The 13,914-nt window shown below is 41.6% G+C and overlaps 1 protein-coding gene across 1 annotated transcript in view; it reads left to right on the top strand.

The window, feature by feature from the left end:
- The window catches only part of LOC311137005 (FYVE, RhoGEF and PH domain-containing protein 6-like), a gene marked incomplete at both ends in the record, with an annotated part of 43,839 nt that extends 34,471 nt beyond the window's left edge, over window positions 1–9,368 (top strand). Inside the window, 8 exon segments of the mRNA XM_084171333.1 lie at window positions 3,200–3,302; window positions 3,534–3,572; window positions 3,574–3,693; window positions 3,961–4,066; window positions 4,690–4,784; window positions 4,970–5,098; window positions 8,942–9,096; window positions 9,332–9,368. Of these exon segments, the coding sequence (XP_084027459.1) occupies window positions 3,200–3,302; window positions 3,534–3,572; window positions 3,574–3,693; window positions 3,961–4,066; window positions 4,690–4,784; window positions 4,970–5,098; window positions 8,942–9,096; window positions 9,332–9,368 (784 nt within the window).
- Window positions 9,369–13,914: the final 4,546 nt, after the last annotated feature.

Raw genomic sequence — 13,914 nt, 5'->3', positions numbered from 1 at the left:
ATGCATAGTCACTTTGCCCCTACCTACATGTACATATTACCTCAACTACCTCGTACCCCCCAGCACATTGACTCGGTACCGGGTCAATACCCCTTGTACAGTTGAAGTCGGAAGTTTACATACACCTTAGCCAAATACATTTAAACTCGCTTTTTCACAATTCCTGATATTTAACCTAGTAAAAATTCCCTGTCTTAGGTCAGTTAGGATCACAACTTTATTTTAAGAATGTGAAATGTCAGAATAAAAGTAGAGAGAATTAATTATTTCAGCTTTTATTTATTTCATCACATTCCCAGTGGGTCAGAAGTTTACATACACTCAATTAGTATTTGGTAGCATTGCCTTTAAATTGTTTAACTTGGGTCAAACGTTTCGGGTAGCCTTCCACAAGCTGCCCACAATAAGTTGGGTGAATTTTGGCACATTCTTTCTGACAGAGCTGGTGTAACTGAGTCAGGTTTGTAAGCCTCCTTGCTCGCACACGCTTTTTCAGTTCTGCCCACACATTTTCAATAGGATTGAGGTCATGGCTTTGTGATAGCCACTCCAATACCTTGACTTTGTTGTCCTTAAGCCATTTTGCCACAACTTTGGAAGTATGCTTGGGGTCATTGTCCATTTGGAAGACCCGTTTGCGACCAAGCTTTAACTTCCTGACTGATGTCTTGAGATGTTGCTTCAATATATCCACATAATTTTCCTTCCTCATGATGCCATCTATTTTGTGAAGTGCACCAGTCCCTCCTGCAGCAAAGCACCCCCACAGCATGATGCTGCCACCCCCGTGCTTCACGGTTGGGATGGTGTTCTTCGACTTGCAAGTGACCCCCGTTTTCCTACAAACATAGCGATGGACATTATGGCCAAACAGTTCTATTTGTGTTTCATCAGACCAGAGGACATTTCTCCAAAAAGTACGATCTTTGTCCCCATGTGCAGTTGCAAACCTTAGTCTGGCTTTTTTATGGTGGTTTTGGAGCAGTGGCTTCTTCCTTGCTGAGCGGCCTTTCAGGTTATGTCGATATAGGACTCGTTTTACTGTGGATATAGATACTTTGTACCTGTTTCCTCCAGCATCTTCACAAGGTCCTTTGCTGTTGTTCTGGAATTGATTTGCACTTTTCGCACCAAATACGTTAATCTCTAGGAGACAGAACGCGTCTCCTTCCTGAGCGGTATGACGGCTGCGTGGTCCCATGGTGTTTATACTTGCGTACTATTGTTTGTACAGATAAACGTGGTACCTTCAGGCGTTTGGAAATTGCTCCCAAGGATGAACCAGACTAGTGGAGGTCTACAATTTGTCTTGGCTGATTTCTTTTGATTTTCCCATGATGTCAAGCAAAGAGGCACTGAGTTTGAAGGTAGGCCTTGAAATACCTCCACAGGTACACCTCCAATTGACTCAAATTATGTCAATTAGCCTACCAGAAGCTTCTAAAGCCATGACATCATTTCCCTGAATTTTCCAAGCTGTTTAAAGGCACAGTCACCTAAGTGTATGTAAACTTTTGACCCACTGGAATTGTGATACAGTGAATTATAAGTGAAATAATCTGTCTGTAAACAATTGTTGGAAAAATTACTTGTGTCATGCACAAAGTAGATAGTTTGCCAAAACTATCGTTTGTTAACAAGACATTTGTGGAGTGGTTGAAAAACTGGTTTTAATGACTCCAACTTCTACTGTATATATCCTATTTATTTTTATTGTGTTACTATTTTCCCTTTAGTTTATTTAGCAAATGTATCTTACTTACTTTTTTAAAGCTCTGCATTGTTGGTTAAGGGCTCGTAAGTAAGCATTTCATTTTAAGGTCTACACCTGTTGTATTCGGCGCATGTGACAAATACTATTTGATTTAATTTGCTCCGGGGTTACCCGAGCCAACTGCTCGGAGGCTGCTTCCTCATCGGAGATGCACGCACTCCCTCCAACTCCAGGAATTGGAAATAGGAATGGGATTGCCATAACACCGGGGGAAAGCCAGAAAGCTTCATTCGCCAGATGTTATGCATGATAGCCGACGTTAGCAATGAGGCTACTAGTCTAAGCTAGCCTAGCTTGCCTCTTTGAGCACAGCACAGTCCATTTAGAATAACCAAGCGACTTAATGCTAGCTGCGTATACTAAACAAGAGAGCTACCCAAGCAATTCCACAGTTAGGAAACCAGAATAACTAATAGTAGCCTGCTCGCCTTGGCAAGTTAGCTAACCTGGCTAGCACGCTATGCAGCGCTTGTTAGCTAGCCTGGTCTCGAAAGTCTACGCAGGACCAGATCACCGAAGTGGGACCTGGGCCCTCCATCAATAAGTCTGGGAAGAGAGGCAAGCGGTGCTTAACCAAGGCAGACACAGGCGGCGGGGGGATACCCACTGAACCTGGTTGCCCTCTCTCTTCGAGGAGCCTACCGTAACCGGCAACAGAGCACACAGGAGCCGGGAGAGATTTGACCCGACCAACGACCCAATCCAAAACATTGGGGCATGGTCGTGAACCCGAACCTAGCTTGATAGCCTTCGTCGTTTTGGTCGCGTTAGCCATCTTACTTATTGCTCTAGCCAGGCCAAGCAATCAGAAGAATAACTAATTGTTTGTGATTAGGAAACTTATCAGAACCATACAAACTTCAGCACACAACGTCCAGGGGGTGAGCACGCTCTACCACTAAGGGACAGTTTAGTTGGCGCAACGTAAGACAGTTTTGTGTTCTAATTGTTTGTTTTAGTAGCGTGCATCGTTCCTGTTCACACCGAGGTGAAGAGCGGAATAATTTAAGGAATTTCCGAGCTTATCACATGTGGAAGGTGGGGCTTCCAGTGAGGCACGGATTTCATTGGCCTTGTCAGTTGGGATTTTTGTTCCTTTTATCGAAGTCGCAAGGGTGCAACTCCCCATAGTATGTTGAACCGAAGTTGACTGACTGAAAGGGAACCATTCACACTTGTTATAGTGCATATGTGTTAAACGTCCGAAATTCTGAATAAATGTTCTCTACTTTCGCTAATGTATTCATGTAACTACTCATTAGTTACTTTGTCCCATAAGAAACACGGACACAAAATATGGTATCCTGTCACATTCATTTATCAGTTGCTCATATCAACTTACCCTTGCAGTAGATATAACCATTTCCTGTCCTGTCTGGTCCAGCAGTACACTGACACTTTCTGTCCTGTCTTCTTCTTCTGTAGTTCTGCGGTGGAGAGAGATGATTGGCTTAAGGCCATCTCCATGGCGATCAATGACTATACCAGGAAGAAGATCTCCTTCATCTCTAGCAAGATGCTGGAGGAGGTACTGATGAGATGATGATGATAATAAGACACTATAAGGGGTCATACATGCTCATGACAAGTCATATAATGCATTATAACTGCATCATAGTGCATTATACAGTACCTGCAGGCTTTGAGTAAGGTATTACAGAGGTGTGGAGATTGGCAGAAGACAGATTTCTGTTTCTCACAAATTGGGCAATAAAGTGTCTATTCTGTTCAATTTTATTCAATTATATTCTATGTGCAGACTGGGTCTGAGGACAGTAGCAGTGCCCCCCCCCCCCCCCCCCCCCCTTGGTTCTAAGGCCCCTATTTGGATTCCAGACCCAAGGGCCACCATGTGTATGATTTGTACCTGTGAGTTCACTCTCACCTGGAGACGACATCACTGCCGAGCCTGTGGAAAGGTGAGGGGCAGAATTAAATAAAAACATTAGAAACATTATTATATTGTATCTCTATGGATGAGGGAGCGACTTCCACTGGGACCACAAAACGTATGCCTCTGTGGATTGAAAGTTTCCACACAAACTCATTAAGAAAGGGTGTGATTTGTTGCTGTACCATACTACCACTGGTTTATGTTTGAACAATGAAACCTTTTTTAAACCTTTTGGTTTCTGTGTATGTTTATTATGCTATAATAATCATGTTTATATAACACCTACCTGTAGGTGGTGTGCCAGTCATGCTCCTCCAACAAACACTGTCTGGAGTATCTGAAGAACCAGCTGGCCAGAGTGTGTGATAAGTGCTTCATCATTCTACAGCAGCAGAGAAGTAAGTCCTGCCTCCATGTAACACACAGGTACACAGTAGAGGGCCTACTGCCCTAGCCTCTATCTTGTGTTCATGCCATACGGGATGAGGTTACCACTGCCCAGTCTGATTTGCTTCTATTCACGTAGGGTCACCATGATCATCCTTTAATTGACAGGCTACTGTCAACCACAATATACATTGAAAATAGACTTGACATTTGCTGTCTGAGCAATGTACTTGGCAACCTGCTGGTGACAAGCAAAACAGAACAGCAGAATTAACAGCGTTTTTTTTTTTTACAGATTGGCACTTGTGATAAGTGCCTCCAACGGTGTCTCCAACAATGACTTGATGTCAATAAATTATGTATTCACTTGTTTTAATCAGAAAATGACTTGTTTCCCAGACACACATCATTCAACATGGCAATGATTTATGTCAAAGTTAATCTGAGGGAGTACATGTCCAGTAAATCATTGGATGGACAACAGTACAGATTAGAATAGATCTTGCTTCCAAACAGTGATTCATTGATTGCTGTATTTACTTTATTTGTACATGAGAAATGACATGCTGAAGAACACTGTATACATTTAGGCCCAGTGATTATGGACATGTATTTTGTCTCTTCCCTTTTCCAGGTGAGCAGGCCCTGTCTACAACTCTCTCCCCTGGTGGAAAATCCTCCTTTACGTTCACCAGGAAAACAAAGAGGATCCCTGCTGGCCTCAAGGAGGTGACTAGTCTACAGCTCCATCAGATCCTACCGTATTGCTGATATCTGATACTGATATTAATCATAGTGGCTATTTTGAAAAAGGTTATACTTGCAATGATTGTAATATGTGGTTGTTTAAAAACCTCTGACTGTCCCTCTGGATAGAGTCAGTGGTCTTATTCCATGATCATTGTGTGTTTCAGGTGTCGGCCAACACAGACAACTCCTCCATGAGTGGCTATCTCCAGAGGTCAAAGGGCAATAAGAAACAGGGGAAGAGGCTCTGGTTCGTCATCAAGAACAAGGTCCTGTATACGTACGCTGCCAGTGAGGTAGGTGCTGCTGTCTGCTGTTTATTATATTGCAACTTCATCTGGGGGAGGGGTCTACTAAGCTAACATATGGAATTGTTTTAAGATGGTCATCCCAAGGATCATTAAGATATTCGATTTTGAATTTTAGGACCCCTTTAGGTACAGTGAGGGAAAAAAGTATTTGATCCCCTGCTGATTTTGTACGTTTGCCCACTGACAAAGAAATGATCAGTCTATAATTTTAACGGTAGGTTTATTTGAACAGTGAGAGACAGAATGACAAAACAAAAATCCAGAAAAACGCATGTCAAAAATGTTATAAATTGATTTGCATTTTAATGAGGGAAATATGTATTTGACCCCTCTGCAAAACATGACTTAGTACTTGGTGGCAAAACCCTTGTTGGCAATCACAGAGGTCCGACGTTTCTTGTAGTTGGCCACCAGGTTTGCACACATCTCAGGAGGGATTTTGTCCCACTCCTCTTTGCAGATCTTCTCCAAGTCATTAAGGTTCTGGTGCTGACGTTTGGCAACTCGAACCTTCAGCTCCCTCCACAGATTTTCTATGGGATTAAGGTCTGGAGACTGGCTAGGCCACTCCAGGACCTTAATGTGCTTCTTCTTGAGCCACTCCTTTGTTGCCTTGGCCGTGTGTTTTGGGTAATTGTCATGCTGGAATACCCATCCATGACCCATTTTCAATGCCCTGGCTGAGGGAAGGAGGTTCTCACCCAAGATTCGACGGTACATGGCCCCGTCCATCGTCCCTTTGATGCTGTGAAGTTGTCCTGTCCCCTTAGCAGAAAAACACCCCCAAAGCATAATGTTTCCACCTCCATGTTTGACGGTGGGGATGGTGTTCTTGGGGTCATAGGCAGCATTCCTCCTCCTCCAAACACGCTGAGTTGAGTTGATGCCAAAGAGCTCCATTTTGGTTTCATCTGACCACAACACTTTCACCCATTTCTCCTCTGAATCATTCAGATGTTCATTGGCAAACTTCAGACGGGCATGTATATGTGCTTTCTTGAGCAGGGGGACCTTGCGGGCGCTGCAGGATTTCAGTCCTTCACGGCGTAGTGTGTTACCAATTGTTTTCTTGGTGACTATGGTCCCAGCTGCCTTGAGATCATTGACAAGATCCTCCCGTGTAGTTCTGGGCTGATTCCTCATCGTTCTCATGATCACTGCAACTCCACAAGGTGAGATCTTGCATGGAGCCCCATGCCGAGGGAGATTGACAGTTATTTTGTGTTTCTTCCATTTGCGAATAATCGCACCAACTGTTGTCACCTTCTCACCAAGCTGCTTGGCGATGGTCTTGTAGCCCATTCCAGCCTTGTGTAGGTCTACAATCTTGTCTCTGACATCCTTGGAGAGCTCTTTGGTCTTGGCCATGGTGGAGAGTTTGGAATCTGATTGATTGATTGCTTCTGTGGACAGGTGTCTTTTATACAGGTAACAAGGTGAGATTAGGAGCACTCCCTTTAAGAGTGTGCTCCTAATCTCAGCTCGTTACCTGTATAAAAGACACCTGGGAGCCAGAAATCTTTCTGATTGAGAGGGGGTCAAATACTTATTTCCCTCATTAAAATGGAAATCAATTTATAACATTTTTGACATGCGTTTTTCTGGATTATTTTGTTGTTATTCTGTCTCTCACTGTTCAAATAAACCTACCATTATAATTATAGACTGATCATTTCTTTGTCAGTGGGCAAACGTACAAAATCAGCAGGGGATCAAATACTTTTTTCCCTCACTGTATAAAGAAAGATATATAATTATTTTTTTAGGAAACATTGAATTTTGCTATTAGCCCATAGAAACGCATTGGACAACAGATTCATACATGGAAAAATAGTCAAAAAATATATAAAAATGACGTTTGTTTTGAAGTGTCTGTCCTATAGCTGAGAGATTTAAGAAACTATCACACATTTTTGGACACATTTAATCTATTTTTTAAGCACTAAACTACTTCCACATATACACCCATTCATTTTTTTTTTTTACTGGTACCGGGTTTACCTTCAGGTGAGTCTTGTGACGCATGTGGGGGTTGTAGAGCAAAACCATAGACATTGTTGAGGGTTCTTTGCACAGTGCTGATATTCTCTTATTCTTAAACAAACTTTTGAAAATGACACAGACGACGGCTTCTGAGTATATGTAAAAGATCTTTAGTTTTGCAATTGCAGGCAGAAGTTAATACAGAGTCAACAGGATTTGTATAGCTCTTCAAAAGTTCTGCAAAGTGTCTAAAACAATCTCTGCTTTTTATACTAGCACTCCCTTCCCATAGCGTGATGTTTACCCCTGACCCTGAACTTGCCCTAGCAACAACAAAGTATTCTTCCTAATCCTGTCTTCCCACGAACTCAGTATCAGGGGGTGAGGTGTCAGACAGTAAAACGAGACATGTCTAAAGACAATGTGGCAATTGTGGTTGTTTCTGAGAACTTTCTGCTGTCAAGGCCTCCATAGTTTTTAATAATGTAAGCAAATGCGCATAATAGATAATATATTCTCCATCAACATTTTCGTGAGAGTCTCACCTTTCGGATGCTACAGACGTTTCCATGAGAAGACAGATTTTCGGGATTCCTCTGACAAACACCACTGTGGCCACATTTCACCGCAGATGTGGAAGGCCGATATCGGCGGATGCGGTGGATTGAGGCGCAGTCCAAACAAAAAAACATCTCTATCTTAAACAGACAGATGTTTGTATTATGCTAATTAGATTGCTGCGGGGCCGCAGAAATTTACTCGAGGGTTAACTTGAAGATGATTGTTGACACGTCAACCAGGATTAAGGGGCAGGGCAATTTGTGACTGTTTTTTTTTGTAATCAGTGGCTGTATTGGAGAGAGAGTGGTTTCTCCTGTCCAAGGCAATCAGCAATTAGTACTGGGAGGTGTGCTCTTCACTTTTGCAAGGCAGTTAGCAATTAGTGTTAGTACTTCAGTCTCCCCTGTTTTGTTTTTTTTGCACCACATACTGTCACGACTGGTGTCCCCCAGGGCTCGGTTCTAGACCCTCTCCTCTTCTCTCTATACACTAGTCCAGGCACTTGTCATCTCCCGTCTGAACTACTGCAACTCGCTGTTGGCTGGGCTCCCCGTTTTTGCCATTAAACTCCTGTAACTTATCCAGAACCTTGCAGCCCAACTGGTGTTTAACCTTCCCAAGTTCTCCCGTCACCCCACTCTTCCGCACACTCCACTGGCTTCCAGTTGAAGCTCGCATCCACTACAAGACCATGGTAACTGCCTACGGAGCAGCAGGAGGAACTGCCCCTCCCTACCTTCAGGCTATGCTCAAAGCCTACACCTCAACCGGAGCACTCCGTTCTGCTACCTCTGGTCTCTTGGCCCTAAAGGAGGGCAGCTACCGCTCAGCCCAGTCCAAGCTCTTCTCTGTCCTGGCACTCCAATGGTGGAACCAGCTTCTCCCTGAAGCTTTCACTCACACTTTACTTTCTTTTTTTTCTTACAAGCTCTGACTTTGCTGATAGCTACTTGTACTTTGCTGATGTACTTACTATGACTGTGATATGTGGTTTTCCCACCAAGATATCTTAAGATGAATGCACTTAACTGTAAGTCGCTCTGGATAAGAGCATCTGCTACATGACTAAAATGTAAATACATATCAAACACCCATCTCTTGTTAAGGGGTGCTGGGCCAAAGAAAGCTTGTAGAAATTCAGTTGATTTCTCCCCCGTGTGTGCGCGGCTTACTTCATATCTACAAATACATTTTGTGACAAAATTCCAGAAGGAAATTGTGTTTGTGTTGAACTTACCAAAATCCAACCTCTGTCTCTCTCTTGGTTTCTCCTGTGTGTTGTAGGATGTGGCAGCGCTGGAGAGCCAGCCATTGCTAGGCTTCATGTTGAAAGATGAGAAAGAGGGGCCCGGGCCTGTTCAGAAGCAGAAGTTCAAGCTCTACCACAAAAACACTCTGCACTATGTTTTCAAGGCCGATGACCGCCAAACCACCCAAAGGTAGAGTATGAAGTGAATGCCAATCATTTGATGCTATTGATTCAAGGCCAAGGGTTGGGGAATTGGGGGAGAGCTGTATGAACACAAGTATAACACTTTCACTTTATATCTGAGAGACAAATCACCATATTAGTGCTGCTCTAAATTATGATTGATTACACGTTTTCTAACTCTTACTCTCAACAATGATTTTGCACATATGTGATATTAACTGTATGTTATTGGTCTTTGACAGATGGATAGATGCATTCAAGGAAGCCATGGTGCTCTGACCATCATTCTCTGTACCTGCAGTTGATGAACTGTATCTAAGCAGTGACATTATGAAGGTGTGGCTGTGTCACTCCAAGTATGATAATGTGAATATTATTTGGATAGGCATCAATTGCTGACACAAGCATACCTAAACCCCCAATGAAGGATACGTCTAAGTGCCTGGGGCTGGGTTTCTACTAAGCTAACCTATGGAATTGTTTAAAGATGGCCATACAAAGGATCATATAGCTATTTGATTTAGAATTTGAGGACCCCTGTAAGTGTGTGTGTGTGTGTGTGTGTATGTGTATATATATAGTACCAGTCAAAAGTTTGAACACACCTACTCATTCATGGGTTTTTCTTTATTTTTACTATTTTCTACATTGTAGAATAATAGTGAAGACATCAAAACTATGACATAACACATATGGAATCATGTAGTAACCAAACAAGTGTTAATCAAATCAAAAAATATCTTATACATTTATTTTTGATTCTTCAAATTAGCCACCCTTTGCCTTGATGACAGCTGTCCACACTCTTGGCATTCTCTCAACCAGCTTCATCTGGAATGCTTTTCCAACAGTCTTGAAGGAGTTCCCACATATGCTGAGCACTTGTTGGCTGCTTTTCCTTCACTCTGCGGTCCAACTCATCCCAAACCATCTCAATTGGGTTGAGGTCGGGTGATTGTGGAGGCCAGGTCATCTGATGCAGCACTCCATCACTCTCCTTCTTGGTCAAATAGCCCTTACACAGCCTGGAGGTGTGTTGGGTCATTGTCCTGTTGAAAAACAAATGATAGTCCCACTAAGCGCAATCAGACAGGATAGTGTATCGATACAGAATGCTGTGGTAGCCATGCTGGTTAAGTGTGTCCTGAATTCTAAATAAATCACAGACAATGTCACCAGCAAAGCACCCCAACACCATCACACATGCGGAGATCATCCGTTTACCTACTCTGTGTCTCACAAAGACACTGCGGTTGGAACCAAAAATCTCAAATTTGGACTCATCAGACCAAAGGACGGATTTCCACCGGTCTAATGTCCATTGCTCGTGTTTCTTGGCCCAAGCAAGTCTCTTCTTAGTGGTTTCTTTGCAGCAATTCGACCATGAAGGCCTGATTCACACGGTCTCCTCTGAATAGTTGATGTTGTTACTTGAACTCTGTGAAGCATTTATTTGGGCTGCAATCTGAGGTGCAGTTAACTCTAATGAACTTATCCTCTGCAGCAGAGGTAACTCTGGGTCTTCCTTTCCTGTTGCGGTTCTCATGAGAGCCAGTTTTATAATAGCGCTTGATGGTTTTTGCGACTGCACTTGAATTAAACTTTCAAAGTTCTTGAAATGTTCCGTATTGACTGACCTTAATGTCTTAAAGTAATGATGGACTGTCGTTTCTCTTTGCTTATTTGAGCTGTTTATATTATGGACTTGGTCTTTTACCAAATAGGACATTCTTCTGTATACACCCCTACCTTGTCACAACACAACTGATTGGCTCAAACGCATAAAGAGGGAAAGAAATTCCACAATTTAACTTTTAACAAGGCACACCTGTTAATTGAAATGCATTCCAGGTGAGTACCTCATGAAGCTGGTTGAGAGAATGCCAAAAGTGTGCAAAGCTGTCATCAAGGCAAAGGGTGGCTACTTTGAAGAATCTCAAATATAACATATATTTTGATTTAACACTTTCTTGGTTACTACATGATTCCATATGTGTTATTTCAGAGTTTTGATCTCTTCACTATTATTCTACAATGTAGAAAATAGTAAAAATAAAGTAAAACCCTGGAATGAGTAGGTATCCAAACTTTTGACTGATACTGTATATTTTTTATGAAACATTGAATTTGGCCTTACTGCTATTAGCCCATAGAAACGCACTGAATAACATATTCATACATTGTAAAAAAAATACATCAAAAGGACGTTTTTTTAAGTGTCTGTCCTATATCTGAGAGATGTAGGAAAGATATGGAAACTTATATGGAAGCAATAAAGTACTTCTATATAAACTTCCATTCATTTTTTAAACTGGTACCGGGCTACATTCAGACGAGTCTTGTGAGGCTTGTGGGCGTCCTTGAGCAAAACATCCGACATGTACAGTACGTGTTCGTGATAGTCTCACCTTTCGATTGCGGGGTCGTGTAGCCCAAAATGTTCTGACGCTACAGACGTTTTCGTGAGAAGTCCAATTTTCAGAACGTCTCCTGGTCTGACAAACACCGCTGTTGCTCTGCCACCTTCCACCCGCAGATGCAGAAGGCCGACATCGGTGGATGTGGTGAATTGAGATGCAGCCCATGCAAAAAATCAGATATCTCTAGCTTAAACAGATGTATTCATTATGCTAATTAGCTACGTTTTTTTTGTTGTCATTTTATCATTACTGGTGTAGATCGAGTAATATCTATACATTCACAACATCTGCAGTTTTATGTATTTGCCATTAAGGTTGATTGAATTATGTCTTATTTTAATGTATTATGCAGAAAAGGCAAATCAATTAGTTGTTTTATCCCAGGGCTTGTTCTATCGGATGTGGTTGACACATAAGACCTCTTCATCAAGCCAATACAGTTATATCATCAGAGGGAAGCACAACATGAGCACAAGTCCCACCATGGAACTTTATTTCAGACACTGCATTGTGGGTAGTACAGACTGTTTGTTTGGTGCACCTAAAAACATAGGTGAAGTTGTTTGTGGGGGTAAATTCACTCATGAACACATCACACTGGAATGAAGAAATCGAATGTCGACAGTTTACCTCACAATATTCCTTTGAGGCACTCCAGCACTAGAGTGATCAATCCTTGTTATTGTACTGTGTGTAAATATTTAGCTATCATGGATATCGATTTTACATAGAATTTTAAATAAATCAAGTTGACATGTATTTGATTTTATATTTACTGGTCTGATTACGTACTAGGCTACGTGCCTATTGTAATAAATACTTTTGTATCTGTTTCGCCATCTCATATTTTAAACCAACAACAGCCCACTGGGCACAGACATAAATTCTGCATCTATTCCACGTTGGTTCAATGTAATTTAATTGAAATGATGTGGAAACAACGTTGATTTAACCAGTGTTTGCCCAGTGAGAGCCTTGTTGTGGACCTGGGTCAGAATTGCTATCTTGTTTTGTAGACGGTGAAAACTAGGCTATTTGATTTAAAGAATCTTAACTGATCAAGAGATATTATCAAAATATGGGAGGGATACTGTAAATATAGCAACGAGCAGCAATGAATGGGGTTCACAGGATGACAAAGGACACATCAGTTGTATAACAAAGCAAGCATTATCATGTAGGAACTATCTTCCTTTATGTGCAATCAGTGAAAGCATTACCATGTTTAGATCTCAATACCACAAGGATGATGCAAGTCAAGTTTAGGCTGTAGGTTGGTTATCTTTGAATGCAGCAGGTAATCATTCTTTATGGGGGAAAGTCCGACCCGAGTTAAATGCGCGTAAATGGAACGTAATTCCTTGTTTATGCACTTTTCTCTACGCGTATTCTGACCTTGAACTTAAGCATGAGAATAGCATGCTATTCATCCGCTATTCATTTAGGTTGGCGATCAACGCAATGAAGGTGTGGCGGAGGTGTGTCTACAGATATGCCGTATTCTGATCTTGATTTAATTCCCTCATCATTTCACCACATTTACGCGCGATGAATAAGGTCGAGCAACCTGTCGGTTCCAAGAGGAACATCTACTTTATTTTTTCCAATAGAAATAATACCATTCTCCATGCACTGTCATTTTCAAATTGATAACCGCTATTGATAAGAGCTAGGCAAATGAGTAAGCTGTTTTGGATAAGGGGATTGTAAATATAAATTACAATAGTTTCTGATCTATTTTACCTTATGATCGCAGGAGACAAATGTGAAACCAGTCATATGGCAGCAAACTGAAGAAAATCAACATGTCACCTTTTCCACAGTGGAGTTTATAAAATGCTGGCCTTATATTCAGGGATAAAATTTGGAGACCCAAGCTATAGGCTTCTGTATTCAAGAGCATATTACAGTATAGCGCCAAACCTACAGAGTTGATTTATGATTTATTTTAATTATATGCCCGGACTTTGCATTGAATTTTTTACAATTTGTATCATGTTAAATATTAGCCACTATCGGTAGGCACTGTCAGTTATACCTACATACATTTATACTGAACCAAAATATGAACACAACATGTAAAGTGTTGGTTTCATGAGCTGAAATAAAAGATCCCAGAAATGTTTCCAACGCACAAAAAGCTTATTTCTCTAAACTTTTGTACACAAATTTGTTTACATCCCTGTTAGTGAACATTTCTCCTTTGCCAAGATAATCCATCCACCTGACAGGTGTGGCATATAAAGAAGCTGATTAAACAGCATGATCATGGTGCACCTTGTGCTGGGGACAATAAAAGGCTACTCTAAAATCTGCACTTTTGTCACACAACACCATTCCACAGATGTCTCAAGTTTTGATGGAGCGTGCAATTGGCATGCTGACTGCAGGAATGTCCACCAAGA

This window comes from Coregonus lavaretus (genome assembly GCF_964263955.1).
Source record: "Coregonus lavaretus genome assembly, chromosome: 11".
Taxonomy (NCBI): Eukaryota; Metazoa; Chordata; class Actinopteri; order Salmoniformes; family Salmonidae; genus Coregonus; species Coregonus lavaretus.
Note: the sequence above shows the minus strand (reverse complement) of the source record. Positions and strands in the feature narration are given on the sequence as shown.